The sequence below is a fragment of the Sporothrix brasiliensis genome, assembly GCF_000820605.1.
Source record: "Sporothrix brasiliensis 5110 chromosome Unknown Cont20, whole genome shotgun sequence".
Taxonomy (NCBI): Eukaryota; Fungi; Ascomycota; class Sordariomycetes; order Ophiostomatales; family Ophiostomataceae; genus Sporothrix; species Sporothrix brasiliensis.
Window position 1 is genome coordinate 2,734,091 of NW_024467139.1, and position 18,872 is coordinate 2,752,962.

General features: G+C 63.0%; 6 protein-coding genes across 6 annotated transcripts; 4 read left to right on the top strand and 2 right to left on the bottom strand.

Annotated features, from left to right (window-relative positions):
• Positions 1-322: 322 nt before the first annotated feature.
• Positions 323-2,108, top strand: SPBR_08973 (uncharacterized protein; the record flags this gene model as incomplete). The annotated part of the gene is made up of 4 exons (XM_040767099.1): positions 323-678; positions 752-777; positions 1,142-1,731; positions 2,079-2,108. The coding sequence occupies 4 exons, from the start codon at positions 323-325 to the stop codon at positions 2,106-2,108; spliced, it is 1,002 nt and encodes a 333-aa protein (XP_040616747.1).
• A 522-nt stretch (positions 2,109-2,630) lies between these two features.
• Positions 2,631-4,994, top strand: SPBR_06708 (uncharacterized protein; the record flags this gene model as incomplete). Its single annotated transcript, XM_040764964.1, has 1 exon — positions 2,631-4,994. The coding sequence occupies one exon, from the start codon at positions 2,631-2,633 to the stop codon at positions 4,992-4,994; it is 2,364 nt and encodes a 787-aa protein (XP_040616748.1).
• A 641-nt stretch (positions 4,995-5,635) lies between these two features.
• On the bottom strand, positions 5,636-8,455 carry SPBR_06575 (uncharacterized protein; the record flags this gene model as incomplete). Its single annotated transcript, XM_040764831.1, has 1 exon — positions 5,636-8,455. One exon carries the CDS (start codon positions 8,453-8,455, stop codon positions 5,636-5,638), a length of 2,820 nt encoding a protein of 939 aa, XP_040616749.1.
• Positions 8,456-9,554: 1,099 nt separating this feature from the next.
• On the bottom strand, positions 9,555-11,759 carry SPBR_06758 (uncharacterized protein; the record flags this gene model as incomplete). The annotated part of the gene is made up of 1 exon (XM_040765014.1): positions 9,555-11,759. The coding sequence occupies one exon, from the start codon at positions 11,757-11,759 to the stop codon at positions 9,555-9,557; it is 2,205 nt and encodes a 734-aa protein (XP_040616750.1).
• Positions 11,760-12,633: 874 nt separating this feature from the next.
• SPBR_06466 (fumarate reductase/succinate dehydrogenase flavoprotein domain-containing protein) lies at positions 12,634-16,063 on the top strand (the record flags this gene model as incomplete). The annotated part of the gene is made up of 3 exons (XM_040764722.1): positions 12,634-13,741; positions 13,820-15,069; positions 15,260-16,063. The coding sequence occupies 3 exons, from the start codon at positions 12,634-12,636 to the stop codon at positions 16,061-16,063; spliced, it is 3,162 nt and encodes a 1,053-aa protein (XP_040616751.1).
• A 1,168-nt stretch (positions 16,064-17,231) lies between these two features.
• On the top strand, positions 17,232-18,814 carry SPBR_07119 (uncharacterized protein; the record flags this gene model as incomplete). The annotated part of the gene is made up of 2 exons (XM_040765373.1): positions 17,232-17,320; positions 17,392-18,814. 2 exons carry the CDS (start codon positions 17,232-17,234, stop codon positions 18,812-18,814), a joined length of 1,512 nt encoding a protein of 503 aa, XP_040616752.1.
• Between the last annotated feature and the right edge of the window lie 58 nt (positions 18,815-18,872).

Sequence of the window (18,872 nt, forward strand, 5' to 3'; positions counted from 1 at the left end):
TTAAAAATGGGGGAAAGCTCGACAAGGAATCCATTTCCCCAATGCAACATCCAGATTCTTGCAGTGCCACGCCCCGGCGTTTCCTCTCCCGAGAGTTGCAAAAATTGCAATTGGCCTCCAATTGGCCGCTCAGGAGTCAAAAAATGGAAGAACGGCATTTTTAAAGCCATTGCCTGTACGAATCGCAACGGACCATATCCTCCCATTTTCCCCCGTTAACCAACCCTTGCTGATGTTCAACCGTTGGACATTCCCTGCGGCGATTGCTCCGAAAACAACATTCACATCATTGTTCACCTTATTACGGCGCACAACTCTCAAGATGTCTGCGGCAAACTCACTACAACCAACACTGTCGAGAAATCCAATGGATCGCGACGAGGCTGACCCAGACGGCAACACGATTTTTCACCGTGCTGTTCTTGGAAACGAGAACCTCGACGACGTTGTCGCCCGGGCAGCCGAGCTCCATGTCAGCGCAGACCAGCCAAACAAGGCGGGCCGCACGCCGCTTCATGTCCTTGCCAGCCATGGCTGGTACGATGACGTATTTTCACTTGGGAGTGGCTATGTCGCAGAAAGGGTCCGTGACGTCCTTCGGCATGCCCATTTCCGCAATGTTGACGCTGCCGATGCACGGGGCCTCTACACTTGGCCGCCATGCTTTCCGAGATTTGTGTGCGCGAGCTCCTCGCCATCGGAGCCGATACCACGGTAACAACGCGGCATGGCCTGATGCCCCTGCATCTAGCGGCCCGCGCACGCCGGAGCAATGTTGTGGGTTGTTTGCTCGACACCATCCGTGAGCGGGGTGGCACGACAGCCATTGCTGCAGCCCTCTCTGCGGTCGACGAGGTCGGTTGGCAGCCACTGCATTATGCATGTCGCTCAGGGCGACCAGAAACAGTTGCTCTTTTGTTGCAAGACGGTCCTAGTAGCAGTGTTTCTGACTCCACCTTGCCGTCTCTGCTTGCAGCCTGTGCTGCGTTTGCACAAGAGCAGCCTCTTTGGGAGTCATATCACAGGCCAACGCCTCTTGATCTTGAATCGAGAACATTGATGGGGTTACCAAACGGTTGGAAAAACGATGTGGTGGCAGGCATTGATCGACTCGACCTATTGAGACCGTGGGCAACGGCAGGCCAACTGGTACGCAACGCTACGGTGGCAGAAATTGCGTCTGCATATGAGAGAGACGAGGGGGACGAGGGGGACGAAGATGCGGATATCGCCGGTGACGTGGAGGGCATCGTCAACAACAACGGCCAAGTCCGTACTGATCAGGACACGACACAGCTGCGGCCAATCCTGCAACAGATTTACGAAGCACATGAAAGAGATTACGCAGCGGGTCCACAGTCGTTCTCAGAGCATCTTCGCGCGGTATCTCGGAAGCTAGCTGCATCACCCTCTTCTGAACCGGACGCATTTCTAAAATACACGTCACAGTGTCTTTGTGACTTTGAACGGGAGCTGGAACGGGAAGCGGATGGCCAACAGCATGGTGACGACATGGGCAACGACAATGATCTTTCCGCAGTCGAAGAAAGAGAATGTGGCCCCGACTTCAAAAACCTCGGTCCGGTGTTTGGTGGCGGCGACCGGATTGTTGGCCGGCTGATTCGAAAGCGCCAGTTCGACCAGATCCCAAGACTGCTGCTGCGCTGGGCCACGCCAGGGTTGTTTCTGCAAGAGAACAATCTGCGGGACATCAAGCGTGGCAATTGTACCGTTCCCAGGGATGGCTCTCGGATGGTCTTCGGGTGGCCGTCGAGCTGGGCCAGGTGGACATCTTGGCTACTGCCCTTGCAAAGGCGTCCGCCAGACAGCCCCCGCTCGCTCTCCTCCGAGAAACCGAGACCACCGGCACATCCTGGTCCGACCCCCTCCTCTACGTTGCGTGTTGCGAGAGCTGCCCAATATGGACGTTGTTCGCCTGCTTGTCGAGACGTGCCATGTCGACGTCAACGGTCGTACGATGACCATGGATGAGCGAGCCAAATCGTGCACCAGAATGTGGCCGCAGGGGACTGATGACGGAGACAACCGTGTGCCCGGACATGAGACAGCTCTACTAGGAAGACCTGCTACCAAAGCTACAGCTGTGATGTCGCCACCTTTGGTTTTATTTAGAATCAACAATCATCCATCACATATTTATCTTGTTATTATTCAGGACCCTACACTATGGTACGGCTTTCTGAAACGTGATACTTGTCTTCACTCCTTGTTCCGTTACCTGGCATCTCAAAGTCAGGGACGTTTACGCCCGTGCGTAATAAGTAAGATGAGATTATGGCTCAACCGTAAAAAATTTTAAACACTTACGAAGTACGTCGACGTCCTAGATCGTACTGGACTCGGCGGTCCAACTGGACCATGCGTCAGTGTAGTGTCGTATGGCGTGCTAAAAAGAGGGGAAAGCTGGGCAGGGGTCCCCAGTGTCTAACTGTGGTTTATCGCATGTAACCAGCTCATGCAGCACAGGTCACCTAAAGTACTTGGTACTGCTTGTTGTGTTTTGGTTTCTGCGAGTCTCTACACGAGTGGATGTCGCTTTACTTTATTGTCAAACCCCCCCCCCCCACACCCAACCGGAATATGCATCAAAACCAGTGTCGACACCGACAATGGACCAGCTGACAGGCAGTTTTCCCGTGGCAGGCAGGGCCAGACTCACTTGCCAGCAGTGTCGAGCGAGGAAAGTGCGCTGTGACGGAGAGGCAGAGGGCTGCGGCGGCTGCAGGCGGCTGCACTTTGCCTGTTCGCTCCCGGCCACATCGACCACATCGACCACATCGACCACATCGACCACATCGACCACATCGTCGTCACTGCCGGCACCACCCCGACAACGAGTGAGCCGCGCGTGCAACAGCTGCCAGCAGCAAAAGGTGCGCTGTTCCGGCACACGGCCGCGCTGTCTGCACTGCGCGCGTCGTGGCGTGGCCTGTGTCTACCAAGTACCGCCGGCGCGATGGCGCCACCGTCGGACATTGTCGGCCGCCGACGATGCGGCCATGGATGCCCCCGTACCACGCCAGCGATCACCGGCCGCGACAGCACCAGCAGCAAACGACAAGGAAACGTGCATCTCCTGCCGCGACCTCGTGCGTGTCGCTCACGGCGGTCTTCTTGGCAGCCACAACCGGGACGCCCTCCTCGCGCGCGTCGACCACTTCTTGCGGCACGCCTACCCGCTGCCGTCCTACTCCCTCCTGCACCCGGCGACGACGCGCGCCAAAGCGGCCGCCGGCCAGCTGGACCGGGCACTCGCGCTGGTCCTCTGCGCGCTGACGCAGCTGCATCCGCACATACGGCAGGCCGACTGGCATGCCAGCAGCTGCCAGGGGACGTGTCTTGTCCGCGAGGCCGAGACGCTCGTCTGGCAGCAGCTGGAGCGGCCGACGACGGCGCGGCTGCAGGCGCTGCTGCTGTGCATCAGCCACCGCATGGAGACGGGCCACTTCCAGCGGGCGTTTATGCTGGTGTCGCTGGCGGCGCGGTCGGTGGCCGCCATGGGCCTGCACCAGGAGCCTCTGCGCCCGGACGGCGCGCCGTCGGTGCACGTACACCAGCACCACTACCGCCACCACGAGGAAGTGCGCCGCCGCATCGTGTGGAGCCTCAAGCTGACCGAGCGGTACTTTTCGCACGGCCTCGCGGCGTTTGAGCTGTGTCCCTTTGAGTCGATTGATCTGCAGCTGCCGTGCCGGGAGGAGGCGTTTTCGTTTACGTCCTTGGGGCGGGCGAGTGCCGACGATGACAGGGACGACGACGGCGGCGCGCTGGGCGTGTGCGTCCGCCTCGAAAAGATGCGCCGCGACATTATGAAGATGATCCGCGCCGTGTGCAAGGCCGACGGCAGCGACCGGCCCGTGCCGGACCTTGTGCCGGACCTGGTGGCGCAGATCCGCGACAACGAGCAGCGCCTGCACGCCATCGGCACGCATTTCCCGCACGGCACGGCCGTCGGCCACGCCGACCTGCAGCGCCTGGTCGCCCAGGCGCCGCAGTGGATCGCGCGCCACGTGCAGATGCACCTGTCGTGGCACCAGTGCTTCTGCGACATGTACCGCCTGCTGCTGCCCGGGTTCTACGAGGCGGCGCCGGCGGCCGTCCTCGCGACCGTCGACGCGGCCGCGCTGGCGTGGGCCGAGCGCGCGTGCGTGCGCCACGCCTGTGCCATCCTCGACCTGCTGTCGGGCCTCAACCAGATCAGCGCCGTGCCGCTGCTGCTCGAGTTTGACACGGCCATCTGCGCCTACCAGGCGGCGCTGGTCGTGCTGTTCATTGCGCGCTTCGGCCGCACGCCGCAGCGGCCGACGCACGAGTTTGCCGCGAGCCGTGCTGCGCTGTGCCTGGCGGCCATCAACCGCTTCTTCCCGTCGTCGGCGCTGATCCAGCCGATCCGCGAGGAGCTGCTGCGGGCCATGGACGCGTATGCGACCGGCACACAGGTCCAGAGTGTTCAGAGTGTCCACCAGCAGCAGCAGCAGAGCCAGCACCATCGGGCGGCAGACTCGACCGACGCGTCGCCCGCGTCCAGTGGCACGCCGACGACGGTTGCCACCATTGCCACCCCCCAGCAGGAGCCGTCGCCCGGGGCGCGGTACATCCGCGACAAACTGGCGATCCACAGTCTGCTGCGGCGTGCCGACTTTTCCGACGGCGACGACACGTCGACCGACGGCATGGACACGGTCGTCGCCGAGGCGGGCCCCGTGACGGTGAGCGTCTACCCAGCTGGCCTTCCCTTGCAGCCGCCACAGCCGCAGCCGTCGTCCTTCTTGTCCGACAGCACGAGCCCCGGCTTTGTCCCCGCCGACGGTCTGTTCCAGCAGCCGCTCGTCGAGACAGCCGCGTTCGACTTTGCCGCGTCGTTTCCCGTGGCCGAGAACCGCACCGACGGCGACGCGCAGACGCTCGACTTTCCCCTGTTTCCATGGTACGGGCTGATGGAGCAGGGGCTGTTGGACGGCGGGGTGTCGTGAGGCAGACGTGAAGGAAGACGTTGTGATGATACTGTCGTGTATTCTACGATATTTAATGATTATGATATGACGTCGTCCCATGAATAATATGATTTATTATGGCGCTCCTTCCTGCCCACAAGGCTGCATGGCAAGAACCACGGTCATTGACGAATGGATGTGAATGAGGCGGTGAATGGGGCGGCGTTTGCTCCGATATCCCCGTTGTGTTGGAACCGTTTTCGAACAGGGATATTTCCAGGACTTGCCAGAGTAACTGCATTTGGACAACAGCCGACATCCGATGCACGGTCCGACGCAGTCGCGAGTGGAGCTCGTCTTACACGGTAGAGCGTTACATGAGCTTGTCGGAAAGAGAAGAGAGACCGGCATCCGAGATTGGATTGCCCTGTGTAGCTTTTTTTTCTTGTTGTTATTAATATCTGGATTGACCCTCGTTCTTGCATTTTGCACTGTTTTGCGTGAACGCCAATCACGTCGAACAACACCAAGATGACGATTGCTGGCCCCGGCGTCATCGTCTCGCTGCATCCAATCTGGGACCACGAGTCTGCAGTCTGCGCATAGGATAGAAAGTACATCAAAGGATACCACCGCTATTTAATATTGTGCTTGCCGCAGCCCCCGGCCCCCCTCTCCCCCTAATTCACCGTCCAGTACGTCGCATTGGATATGCCCGTCTTGGTGCCGCTCTGCGTCTTGATGCGGATCTTGATCTGCGGCACCGTGACGCCGGCCAGGTCGAGCGTGGCCGCAAAGGTGTAGTTGGTGCTGGCGGGCAGCGGGGTCCAGACGCCACTGCCGGGCACGGCCCACTCGGCCCAGCTCTCGACGGCGGTCCAGTACGACCAGGCGACGGTGGGCGCGGTGGCGGCGCCGGAGACGTTGTAGGTGCGGAAGGCCGGGCCGAGCGGGTCGCTGGTGTAGGTGGTGGCGAGGGCGAGGACGGTCAGGCCCTGGGCGGCGACGTCGACGGACCAGGCGGCGGGGCCGCTGGCCACGGGGTTCGTGCTGCCGGCGAGAACCCGGGGGGCGCCAAAGCGGGCGACGGCAAAGGGCTGGAGCTGGCGGGCGTCGAGGCTGAGGGACACGCGGACGTCGGCGGCCACCTGGCTGAGCAAAATGACAAACAGCGTGGCGCCATCGGCCGACAGCGCCGTCAGCCAGTCGACGTTGGTGCTGTCGTCGTCACCGGCGACGGCCACCAGACTGCGCGGCTGCCAGAGGTTGGCGGCGGTGCCGTAGACGGTGCCGGTGGCAAAGCCGTAGGGCACGTGGCTGCCGACCTTGCTGGTCAGGAAGCCCTCGGGGAAGCGGATCTGGCCGCCGCTCAGCAGCGCCGCGCTCGACACCAGGTAGTCGGTCAGCCAGCCAATGTGCCACCAGCCGTGCCACGGGTAGCTGCTGCCGCCCGTGTTGCCCTGGTACCAGTAGTAGCTGGGGATGCCGCTGACGGGCGTCACAAAGGCGTCGCGGCCGCGGGCGGCGATGCGCGCCAGCTGCAGGAAGTGGGCGTCGCCCGTGGCCGCGTAGATCTTGACAAACAGCCCCGCGTGGCTGCTGATGGTGATGGGGCCGTGCGAGCCGACCGAGCCGCCGTAGCCCGCGTGCTCGTAGCTGAGGCCCACCTGCGAGACCTGCCAGTCGGCCAGCACGGCGCCGGCCCAGTTCTTCTCTGACGCGTCCACCTGCGGGTGGTTGAAGATGTGCAGCGTGTAGAACTTGGCCGTCTGCACGGCCGCGTCGAGGTACGCGCTGTCGTTGGTGGCGTCGTAGAGCTGCAGCAGCGCGCCGGCGGCGTGGCCCGTCTGGAAGTCCGGGTACAGGTACGTGTCGTCGCAGACGCCGAGCCAGCGGCCCGTGCGGACGGCGTGCGCAATGAGCCACTGCGCGCCCGCCTCGGCGCCCGCCAGGTACTTGGCGTCGCCCAGCACGCGGTAGGCCGCCAGCAGGCCGTACCACGTGGCGCGCAGGTCCTGCAGCTCCGGGTACATGAGCGTCGCCGGGCTGGCCTTGCGGTAGCCAACGTCAAAGTCGCCGGCGCTCTTCTGCCAGGCGAGCAGCTTGTCGGCGGCGGCCGTGAAGCGGGCGAGCAGCAGCGCGTCGGTGCGGTTGAACAGCAAAATGTTGCCGACGTCGCTGAGGATGTAGAACGTCGTGAAGATGGGCGACACGTAGTCGACGGTGCTGAGGCTCGTCCACAGCAGCTCGCACACGAACGCGCCGTCGAGGTAGTACTCGCCGAGGGCGGCGCCGTCAAAGACGCCGCCCGACGTGTCCTGCTGGCCCAGCTTGAAGTTGCGCGCGTACGGCAGCCGCTCGTGCAGGATCAGCGGGTCGCCCGTCAGCCGCTGCACCATCCACATCGACGCCACGTCCGACAGCTTGCCCGACTCGGCGCCCATCTCGAGGCCGTCAAACGTCCAGCGGTGCCACTTGGAGGCCGCCGACGTCACAAAGTCGTGGATGCGGTGCAGGCGGTCGCTCAGCGCGTCCGTGTCGACGGCGGGCGCGTCGTAGCGGTCGAGCGGGTAGACCTCCTGCGACACGAAGCGGTTGACCTCGTACCACTGCGTCGTCGCGTGGCCCGCCGTCACGCTGTACAGGAACCGCCCCGTGACGCGCGCGCCCTTGGCCAGCTGCGAGTGCGCCTGGCCCAGCACCGGGTAGTACGCCGTCGGCGACAGCGTGCCCGTCGGCCCGCGCAGGCTCATGCCGACGTTCCACTGCTGCTGCGTGGCCGTGCTGTTGTCGGCAAAGGGGTCGCGCGCCAGCGACGGGTGGGCGATGGCGGCGAACGTGGTGCCGCTGGCGGCGGAGCCCAGGATGGCCACGAGGCTCGTCGTCGACGCCTCGACCGACACCCAGTTGCTCGCCGGCACGCCCTGCACGTACTTGTAGAACAGCTCCTTGGACGTCTCGATGCTGTTGGCCGACCAGTAGCCCGGCACCACGCCCCAGTCGAGGTCGCTGTCGGCGAGCTCGACCAGTCGCGGGCTCGCCAGCGACACCCAGCCCGCCGCCGGTGCCGTCCACGTCGCGTTCACCGCCAGCAGGTCCCAGCTGCGCGTCGTGTCCACCGCCCAGGCCGCCGTGTACGTGCCGTTGCCGCCGTCCGTCGCCACGGTCGTCGTCGTCGTCAGCGTCGCGCCGTCTGCACTCAGGTCGACAGAGTCCGCCCCGAACTGGTGCAGCGTCCCCAGCGCGCCCGCCTGCACGAGCGACGTCGACTGCGCCGCCGTCGTGTAGTTGGTCAGCACGCTGTACTGCCCGAGGACGGACGACTGCGTCGTCCACGTGCTGCTGCCCGACAGCGTCGCCACCGATGCCGTCCACGACCCGTCCGACGACGCCTCGTCGGTCCACGTCATGCGCAGCGTCCGGCCCGTCAGCGTATGGCTGATGCCGAACACCGCCGACGCCTGGGCCAAGCCGGCCAAGGCATAGAAAAGCGTGGACATGGGGGAGGAGTAGCAATATCAGGCAATAAGGAGAGGGGCAGAAAGGAAGACGGGATGCGGTGTCGTCTTTGAGAGAAGAGGGATGATTCCTCGTTACTGGTACTTTGATGACGACGACATTCAGGGACGCCACGAGACTACTTATAGAGACCAGGCACAATCACATCTGCCCGGATAGAGAAAAAAGGAAATGAGGAGGCGCTCCGATCTGCAGTCTGCATCTTGGAGTAGAGTGGGAGAAGGAAGGACAGAGTCGGGGTCCATTGCTGACGACACGATGTGTCTTGCGGGGAGCTAACATGCAGCTAATGTGTGCCATTTTATGTTGTCTCTCGCAGCTATCCTTTCGATCGTCTTGTCGTGAGCCTTCCAACTCCATTTTCACCGTCCTCCCACAGTGCCATCGGCTCCAAACGAAGTAAACCAACATATGCCATGTGTCGTCGCGAACTGAATGCAGGCAAACTGCAACCCCAACGAGTCAACGGGTCGCTTCCACGAACTCCTAGCGGACAGGGATCAGCGTCCTGCTGCATAAAACGTGAGCCGGTGTCGATTGCGGGGATTGCGGGGAGATGATGAAAATATGAGGAGAAGCAAACGAATGACAAGTGGTGTACGACATAGAACGTCGGAAAAGTGGCCGCCGAGGATATTTCAGTGACAGTCCAGGGACGTTCATGAACACGGCGGTTCCGTTGACAAGGGTGACAGACGTGGCACTTGCCGGCATCCGCTTGTCGTCCATATGCCATCGACACCTTGATCCCTGTCGCGGTGGCACCGTCCACTCCAGACATTTCTTGTTCTCCACGTTGATCTCCACGTTGTTCTCCACGATATCTGTAAGCACATTCGTAGATTCAATCCCACGTTCATATGATTGTTTGATTGTATTTTACTTGATTTCACCTATTTCGATGGATTTATTCAGTTCTTTGAATGTTTAAATTATTTACATTATTGTCGTAAATTCGGCTCGCCATAATTCAAACAGCCATACTATTCTTACATTGTCATGCCATCATAATACACGTACGTAAACCTCAAAGGAACGCTGCACTCGTGCTCCGCACTCGTACAATGCCCGCCGCGTCCGTCAAATCATCTTGGCTACCAAGTCCTGCAGCTCTTCACTGTGGGCCGCTCCTAGTCCGCCGTGCCCATGCGTCGCCCCCGCGGCCCAGATGCTCACGAGGCTGGCATACCGGCTGAGCGTCACCACTTCGGGCGGCATTCGCTTCGCCAGGTCCATGTCCATGTCCTCCGTCCCCGCGCCGCCGTCCAGCAATTCAATGACCCGCGCACTGACCGTATCAAACCGCGCCGCCAGGATCTTGCCGTCCTCCCAGCGCTCGCCCAGCGTCTGCAGGATCAGCGCAATGTCCTTGGTGGTCTTCCAGAGGTGCAGAGCGTGGACGTCGTCTCTCTCGCCGCGCGTCGCCGTCGGCGTCAGCGTGCACGTCAGCTTCCAGTAGGCGTACAGCAGCACCAGCCCCGTCCAGTAGACCTTCTCGCAGGCCACCTGCACGTAAAAGATGCCGTTCGTCTCGACCAGCTGGCGGTACAGCGCGGTGAACCCGCGGGCCGAGACCCAGAGCTCGCGCAGGGCGTCGACGCTGCGCTCCGGCAGCAGGCGGCAGGGGCGGAACAGGAGCATCTTGCCGACGAGCCACTCGCTGTCGGCCAGCGTCTCGCGGTTGCGCTCGGGGCGGTTGGAGAGCTGCCACGCGTCGAGTTTGCGCGCGAGGGCGTCGACGACGGCCGCCGCGTTTTGGCTGGCGACGCCATCGTCGTCGCCATCGTCGCCCGTCGGCGGCTGGCTCAAGGCGTCGTAGATTTCCGACTGCAGCTGCAGCGCCCGGTACCGCTGCACGTAGCCCTCGACCTCCACGGCCGTCGCCGTGCTCTCGATGCGAAACGACGGCAGCGGCACGTGGATCAGGGCGTCGGCAATTTCCGTAGGCCGCCCACAGCCGATGCTCAGCGACCGGTCAAACGAATACATGCTCCACCAGAGCCGCCGCCGCGTCTCCAGCAGGCTGGGCGGCGTCGTGGCGGCGACGGCCGGGTCCGGGTCCTGGTGCAGCCCCAGGTCCACGCAGTTGCGCATGCCGACGCCAATCAGGTACCACGCGTCGAGGACGGACGGGTTGAGCGTGGCAAACTGGATGAGGAACAGGAGCGACTGCACGCCGACAATCGTGTTGGGCAGAATGGCCGACTCGCGGAACTGCAGGCCGGCCTGGAACAGCCGGCGCGCCTGGTTGGAGATCATGCTGTCGGCGCTGCGCGAGAGGCTCGACGTGGCAATGGCCAGCACCAGCAGCACGGTAAAGTACGAGTAGCCCGCGTCGAGCGTCGGCCCACTACTGTTGGTGCTGTTGGTGCTGTTGGTGCTGTTGGTCGTTGGGTCGGCCGCGCTGCCACTCACACTGCCGCCTGTACTGCTGCCCGCACGCGCATGGCCGCCGTACACCTGCTGGAACTGCGCCCAGAAGCCCTGCAGCGAGAAAAAGGGCAGCCGCGGGTAGACCTGCTGGATGTAATGCTGGATCAGCTTGCGTGCCGCCGATTCGTCGGGCAGGCAGCTGGCGACGCTGGCCTGGGCGGCGGCCGCGCCTCCGCTCGCACGGCCCGTCTCTGGGTCGACGATAGACAGCAGCGGCAGCTTGCTGGCGGCCGCCAAGAGCACCGTCGACAGGGTCGGTCCTCGGCCCTCTGCGGAGGCTGCGCTCGCGTGGGCGTGCGACGAGGTGGAGATGGGCAGGGCGCCTATGTCGGCAATCAACGTGTCGATGGCGGCTGCCCCCGACGACCCGGCAGAGCCAGAGAGCGGCGGCGGCGGCGGTCGTGGCCGTGGCCGTGGCCGCCGTCGTGGAGCGTCCATCGACGGAAATCCGGCGGTTGGCAGATCTGCCGAGGACGCATTGAAGTCAAACGGCGTCTGTGACGGTGCGTGGGACGCCTCCATCCGGGCCCCTGGCAGCACCGGCCCCGTTGGCCCGCTCGGCCCGTCCGTTCGCAGCCCCGCGAGCCGCGTCTTCACCTCGGCAATCCGGCCCTGCAGAAACATCACGTAGTCGTGCGCCGGCCGTGCTGATCCGTCGGCCAGCGAACAGGTGCCAGCGCGTCCAAATTTGATGCAGCAGCCGCACGCGGGCACGCCGCCGTCGCACTTGATCTTGCGCGACTTGCAAAACGAGCAGGCCGAGACGACCTGGCTGATGCGGAGGGCGACGTCACGGGGACGGCCAGGTGGAGGCGGCGGCACGTCAGCAACGGCAACTGGATCGACCTGCATCGTGTCGTGAGAACGACGTCGTTTGACGTTGCGTTGCTTTGCGGAACGCCAATTGGGAAGGCGCCGTCGGTCCCGCGAGGCTGCACTTATGGGCGTTCCGTTGGAGAAGGTGCGTCTCAGAGTGCGGGGAAGGTGCGATTGTTGGGCAGTCGGGACAGTGGAGGCGTAGTGGAGTCGTTGACGCTAAGAATGTCTTCAGGGAACGGGCGTGGCGTTTGCGCACTGCAACCAACCACTACAGACGCTATCCGAACCAAGAATAGCGTCACGTCCACTAACCGACCGCTACTGCACAGCGTAACTGCCCCATTGTTTGGTTGTGGGCGGAGGCGACGGAACCGCCGTTCACGAGGAGGCAGAGACGCTTTTGATTTTCTTTTGTCCGTTTCTTGCAGGTAAATTCTGATATTAATTTCGGTTGCTTGTTTCGTACATGTGCTCGTCTTCGGATGTCCCGTTCCCCATAGACGCTCCCATAGACGCCAGTGTCGCGTCCTCCGCTCGCATGCCCAGACGGCGTTTCGCAGATGAGGACAGAAAGGAATGGGCAAACTGGACAAAGGGTACGCTTATGAGACGTGGGTGGTGGGTGCTTTGGAAGGCTGCTGCGAAGGGGAGGCAGATGTACGACATACTTGCCAAGGTATCTCAAGCGAGTGCAGTTGAAATCCCGCCGAGGACGCACATCGTGTGGCGACGTCAGACCGTCCGTGATAGTGTTCTTTGATTTGATATTTATTTTGATTTAAACATTCGACATTCACATAAGACCGACAAGACGGACGCGACAACATAACTCACTCTTGATTGCTGTCTGCCCTCATTCTCCTGACGACAACCCCCTCCCCCCTCTCTCCACACCACACACCACAATATGGCCCCTGCTCGCATCGACGAAGCCAACCTCCAGCGCGAGCCGGCTGTGGCGTCGCGCAGCTTCCGCAGCGACGAGCTGCATGCGGACGTGTGCGTCTGCGGCGGTGGCCTGTCTGGCACGATCGCGGCGGTGGCGGCGGCGCGCCACGGCGTGTCTGTGGTCCTGATCCAGGACCGGCCGGTGCTGGGCGGCAACGCGTCGAGCGAGGTGCGGCTCTGGATCCTGGGCGCGACGTCGCACATGTTCAACAACAACCGGTACGCGCGCGAGGGCGGCCTGGTGGACGAGATCCTGCTGGAGAACCTGTACCGCAACCCCGAGGGCAACCCGCTGATCCTCGACACGATCCTGCTCGAGAAGGTGCGCGACGAGCCCAACATCCGCCTGTTTCTGAACACGGCCGTCCTGGGCTGCACCAAGGGCGACGGCCCGGACGAGCACCGGATCGCGCGCGTGCAGGCCTTCAACGCGCAGACGGCCACGATGACGCACGTGGCGGCGGCGCAGTTCATCGACTGCACGGGCGACGGCACGCTGGCGTTTCTGGCGGGCGCGCCGTTCCGGGTGGGCGCGGAGGCGCGCGGCGAGTTTGGCGAGCGGTTTGCGCCGGACGCGGCATACGGGCACCTGCTGGGGCACTCCATCTACTTTTACAGCAAGGACGCGGGGCGGCCGGTGCGCTTTGTGGCGCCGTCGTACGCGCTCAAGGACGTCGAGGCGGCGATCCCGCGCTTCCGCAGCTTCTCGACGGCGGAGATGGGCTGCAGCCTGTGGTGGATCGAGCACGGCGGGCGCATGGACACGGTGCACGACACGGAAGACATCAAGTGGGAGCTGTGGCGCGTGGTGTACGGCGTGTGGGACTACTTGAAGAACAGCGGGCGCTTCCCCGAGGCCGCGAACCTGACGCTCGAGTGGGTCGGCACGGTGCCGGGCAAGCGCGAGAGCCGGCGGTTCATGGCGCCGACCATCCTGACGCAGCAGGACATTGTCGAGCAGCGCTTCCACAGCGACGCCGTGTCGCACGGCGGCTGGTCGCTGGACCTGCACCCGGCCGACGGCGTGTACTCTGAGATTGACGGCTGCACGCAGTGGCATGCAAAGGGTGGGCCACCCATTGTCTTGTTTCTTGTTTCTTGTTTCTTGTTTCTTGCTCTGCAGCGTGACGTCGCTAACATCACAGGCATCTATCAGATCCCCTTCTCGACCATGGTCTGCGCAGAGGTGCCCAACCTGCTCTACGGCGGCCGCATCATCTCGGCGACCCACGTGGCCTTTGCGTCGTCGCGCGTCATGGCGACCTCTGGCTGCAATGCCAACGCGCTGGGCGTCGCCGTCGCTCTCTGCAAGCGGCTCGGGCAGCCCGGCCAGCCCGGCCAGCCCGGCCAGCCCGGTCGGCCGCTCGACCCCATCCAGCTGCTCGCCAAGGACAACATGGCGACGCTGCAGCGCGACCTGATGCGGTTCGGCCAGTACCTCCCGGGCTACAAGCTGGAGGACGACGACGACCTGGTGCGGCGCGCGGCCTCCGTGGAGGGCGCCTCCTTTGCGCTGTCGTCGCTGCCCGCCGACGGCCCGCCCAAGGTGCTCGTCCGCAGCCTGGCCCAGATGCTGCCGCTGGCCGCGGGCGCCGTGCCCGTCTTGACCGTGACCGTCATGGCCGTCGCGCCGACGTCGCTGACGGTGCAGCTGCGCGGCTCGCAAAAGGCGCACAACTACACGCCCGAGGTGGTGCTGGCCGAGCAGGCGTTTCCGCTCGCGGCCGGCGCCAACACGCTGCGCATCGACTTTGCGTCGACGGCGTCCAACCCGCAGACGCAGTACGTCTTCCTCTGCCTGCTGAAAAACGACAGCGTCGCCGTCGCCACGACCAAGACGCGCGTCTCGGCCCTCATGACCGTCGAGCACGAGTGCGACCAGGCGCCGCCGCCGGACGTCGGCGTCGACGCCTTTGAGCGCTGGACGCCCGTGCGCCGGCCCATGGGCCACAACCTGGCCCTGACCGTCGCGCCGCCGCTGGCCGCCTGGGACGTCGCCAACGTCCGCAACGGCGTGCCGCGCCCGACCAAGCGCACCAACTGCTGGGTGCCGCCGCGACCGGAGGCGGGGACTGGGACACGTCGACTTGTGGTGGCGCGCTGGGCCGCGCCCGTCGCCGTCCGCCGCGTCGTCGTGCATTTCGACACCGACTACGACCACGCCCTCGAGTCGGTCCTGCGCGGCCACCCGGAGCGCGCCATGCCCTTTTGTGCCAAGGCGTGGCGGCTGCTCGACCTGTCGGTCCCCGACGACGAGAAGGAGCTGTTTGTCGAGGACGATAACCACCTGTCGCGCCGGGAGGTCGTGCTGGACGCGACCGTGTCGACGATGGCGCTGGGCGTGGAGATCCTGGCGCTCAACGGCGACGACAACGTCCTCGGCGGCCTTTTCGAAGTGAGAGCATATGCGTAGTCAGGGATGTGCCAGGGTAGTGTTGTCATTGATTGTTTGCTCATGTTCCAGAGACCATTCTCCATTTAGAAGTCTACATTTATCAAATTGCAATACATTTTATCATGTAACGACACCTCTACTTTTGCCTCCCGCCACAATGTCCCCGTCCCTTTACACCTCTGTCACGTAGACGGTCGCCTGGCCCATGGTCCACATGCGGACCTGCCACTCGAGCGACTTGCTGCCGCAAAAGAGAATGGTCCGGTTGCCCGTCGTCTCATCGCTTGCCACGTCCTCGCCGGCCATCCGTCTCTTTGCAAAATGCAGGTTGCCTGGACACGCCTCTCGCAGCGTCGCAAACGTCGCCGCCCACCATGCCGCCGGCTTCTCGACCGCGAGGCCGCCTGCGTCTTCGCCCGACGTGACAAACACAGACACAGACGACCACTCGTCGGGCCGCAGCAGCGCTTCCCGGAGCACAAACGCCACGGCCCCAAAGTCGTCGCTCCGCAGGCTCCAGCACAGCGACTTGGTCCCGGTGTGCGGCATGGTGAGGAACGGCGCCACGCCCGTGCCGCCGGCCACGCAGAGGCAGCGCGAGGTGTCCGCCAAGACGCCCGCCGCAAACCCGCCGCCCACGCCGACCACGTCCGCCGCCAGCGTCTGGTACGGCCGCGGCAGACCCAGCAGGCCCGTGATGCGCCCGTTGCGTGTTAGGATGGACACGTCGTCGCGTGTGGCCGCACAGGGTGTCAGCGTGCACCGTCGGTCGGCGTCGCTGAGACCGTGCGTGCCGGCAGTCGGGTCGAGGTCCGCGGGGAACTGCAGCGTCACATTTTGGGTTGGGCGGAGCCACCGTTCGGGGGGCGATGGGGGGAGAGGCGAGGACAAAGACAAGGACAAAGACGAGAACGACCCGTGGCCAGGCGGCGGTGGCTGTCTCGCAAACGAGTGGAAGCCAATGGCAGCCGTCACCCGCCGCGAGGACGTGTGAACGAGGGTGACTGGCTGGGGGGTCTGTGTCTGTGTTTGTGTCTGCGTCAGGGGTGCCTCTGCCATGTTGCCAGTGGAATTTGGAGGACGGAGTTGGGGCGACGGAAGTACCATGTCGACGGTAATTTCGGTTGTCTTTGGACTTCCTTCCCACCTCGTCTGGAACTGCCGTCGGCTCGACATATACTCGCATACTGCCAACGATGTGCAGGTGCCGTCCGTTCTCCCTGTGCTCTCGTCTGTCTCCTCTTGTGGTGCACGAACAAAAAACGACCTCCCCCCTGTCCCTCCACTAACACGATCACCAGAAGACGGAACCTCCGCTGTCATCTCACTAGTGCCATCTGTTTGCAACGGTCTTAGCCCCTCTTTCTTTTCAAAGAGAGCGGCGGTTCCGTCTTTTAACGCCATTTGCCATTTCAAGCTTGTTTTGTACTGTCTGTCGTCTTATGTCCCGTGAGTCGTCGGTACTAGCGACTAGCTACGCCTGTCTAGGAACCAGGCAAACCAGCCCATACCAAACCAGCAAGCTGATCCACACCTCGCCGACGCAGTCTTTTTCACGAGCAGAAGCAGAAACGTGGTCTGCAGCCTTTCACTTCACCTGACCTCTTCTCCACCTCGTCTTCCCTTTGCCAGTCGTCGTCTGTTCCTTTGTGTTCCTTTGCGGGTTCCTGGCGTTTTCATATTCCTCATTTGATTTCTGTTCTCTTTTCCTCCTCTTCCTTTCCCTCATTTCCTCCCTGTCGTCCCCTCTTATCCCCAACTGCCACCTCTCTTCTGCACCTCCACTTCCCCACAACACGCGTGCTCAAGGGTGCTCCGTATGGAGTCGAGTCCGGGGTCAGGTCTGTCTGGTTGAGTTCCCTGGTCTGAGTCCAAATTGTTTATTTTATTTTTTCCTTTTATTTTCCTTTTATTTTTCTTTCTTCCTTACTTTCCGTCACTAGCTGCTCATTCCGCGTGGTCAACTCTCCCATGTGTCCATCGTGCCAGTTGTTTCCCTGTCTTGTTTCCTCCTCCTCGCCCACCCTCGTCACTCCTCCCCGCTCCTATAATACAGGCGTCGATCCCCTTCCGTCTCTGTTGTCCGTCTCTGTCGTCCCCTTCTCTCTCTTCATGCACTTCACCGTCCTTCATTCAACTTGCTGCTCCTACACATCTGCACAATGGCCGGCACACAGTACAACAACGGCAGGATCAACCTGTGGCTGATCTTTTCCTGTGCCGTCTTCTCCATGGGCTCCATTGGTTGGGGGTACGTCCACACATCCACATCCACACATACTCCCTGGCGTCTTGGCTTGGCCTCTACTAACACCGCCACAGCTATGACATTGGCATTCTCAGCACCATCTATGTCGCCCCCGGCTTCAAACAGACGCTCAACAACCCCTCGTCGTCCGAGACGGGCGCCATCACCAGTGTCTTTTATGCCGGCCAGTTCTTTGGCTTTGCCTTCCTCGCCGGCCGCGTCAACAACAAGGTGGGCCGCCGCTATGCCGGCTGCATCGGCGTCCTCGGCATGTGCCTCGGCGCCGCGCTCCAGACGGGCGCCCACAACCTGGCCATGATGATTGTGGGCCGCATCATTGCCGGCGTCGGCTGCGGCATCGTGTCGACGTCCGTCCCGCTGTACCTGTCCGAGATCTCGCCCGCCAAGCACCGCGGCTTCTACGGCGCCTTCAACCAGGCGGGCATCGTCTTTGGCATCTCGCTGGCCTTCTGGGTCGGCTACGGCTACTCCTTCTGGAACACGGGCAAGGGCGTCAACCTCGAGTGGCGCCTGTCGAGCGCCATGCAGTTTGTGCCTGCCGTCCTCTTCCTCGCCGGCGCCCCGCTGCTGCCCGAGTCCCCGCGCTGGCTCGTGGAGCACGACCGCGCCGACGCGGCCGCCCGCGCGCTGACGCGCCTCCGCGGCACCGCCGACGTGGCCGACGTCCAGGCCGAGCTCGACGAGATCCACGCCAACATCCTGTGGCACAAGGAGCACTCCATCACGTCCGCGCGCGTCTTCTGGACCGACCCGAACCTGCGCGCGCGCCTGTGGCGCGCCTGGGCCGTGTCCTTTCTGCAGCAGCTCTCGGGCGCCTCGGGCATCCGCTATTACCTGCCCACCAACTTTGTCGCCGCCGGCACGTCCAAGTCGCTCTCGCTGCTCGCCTCCGGCATCGACGGCACCGTCCAGGTCGCCTGCACGGTGGCCGCCATGTTCTTCATCGACCGCATCGGCCGCCGCCACTCGCTCGGCGTCGGCGCCATCATCATGGCCTTTTGTCTGCTCATCAACGGCGCCCTCCAGACGGCCTATCCCGGCCAGCAGAACGCCTCCGCCAACTACTGCAACATCTTCTTCATCTACTTCTTCACCGTCGGCTACTCCATGGGCTTCGGCCCCTGCGCCTGGATCTATGCCTCCGAGATCTTCCCGGCCAACTGCCGCTCCAAGGGCCTCGGCATTGCCGCGTCCGGCGCCTCGCTCGGCTCCATCATTGTCGGCCAGGTCTGGCCCGTCATGGTCGCGCACATTGGCGCCCGCACCTTTTTTGTCTTCATGTCCTTCAACGTCTTCTCGGCCGTCCTCGTCTACGCCACGTTCCCCGAGACCAAGGGCAAGACGCTCGAGGAGCTCGACTCGCACTTTGGCACGCTCAACGTCCACAGCGAGGCCGAGGCCACGCCCAAGCAGATGCTCGACAACGAGGGCACCCACGAGGAGCACGAGGAGCACGAGCGTGTGGAGAAGGTCTGAGTGGGGTGTGCAGTGTGTATACGTGCGTGTTTATAGCTGCGTTTGTCTGTAGTCCTTC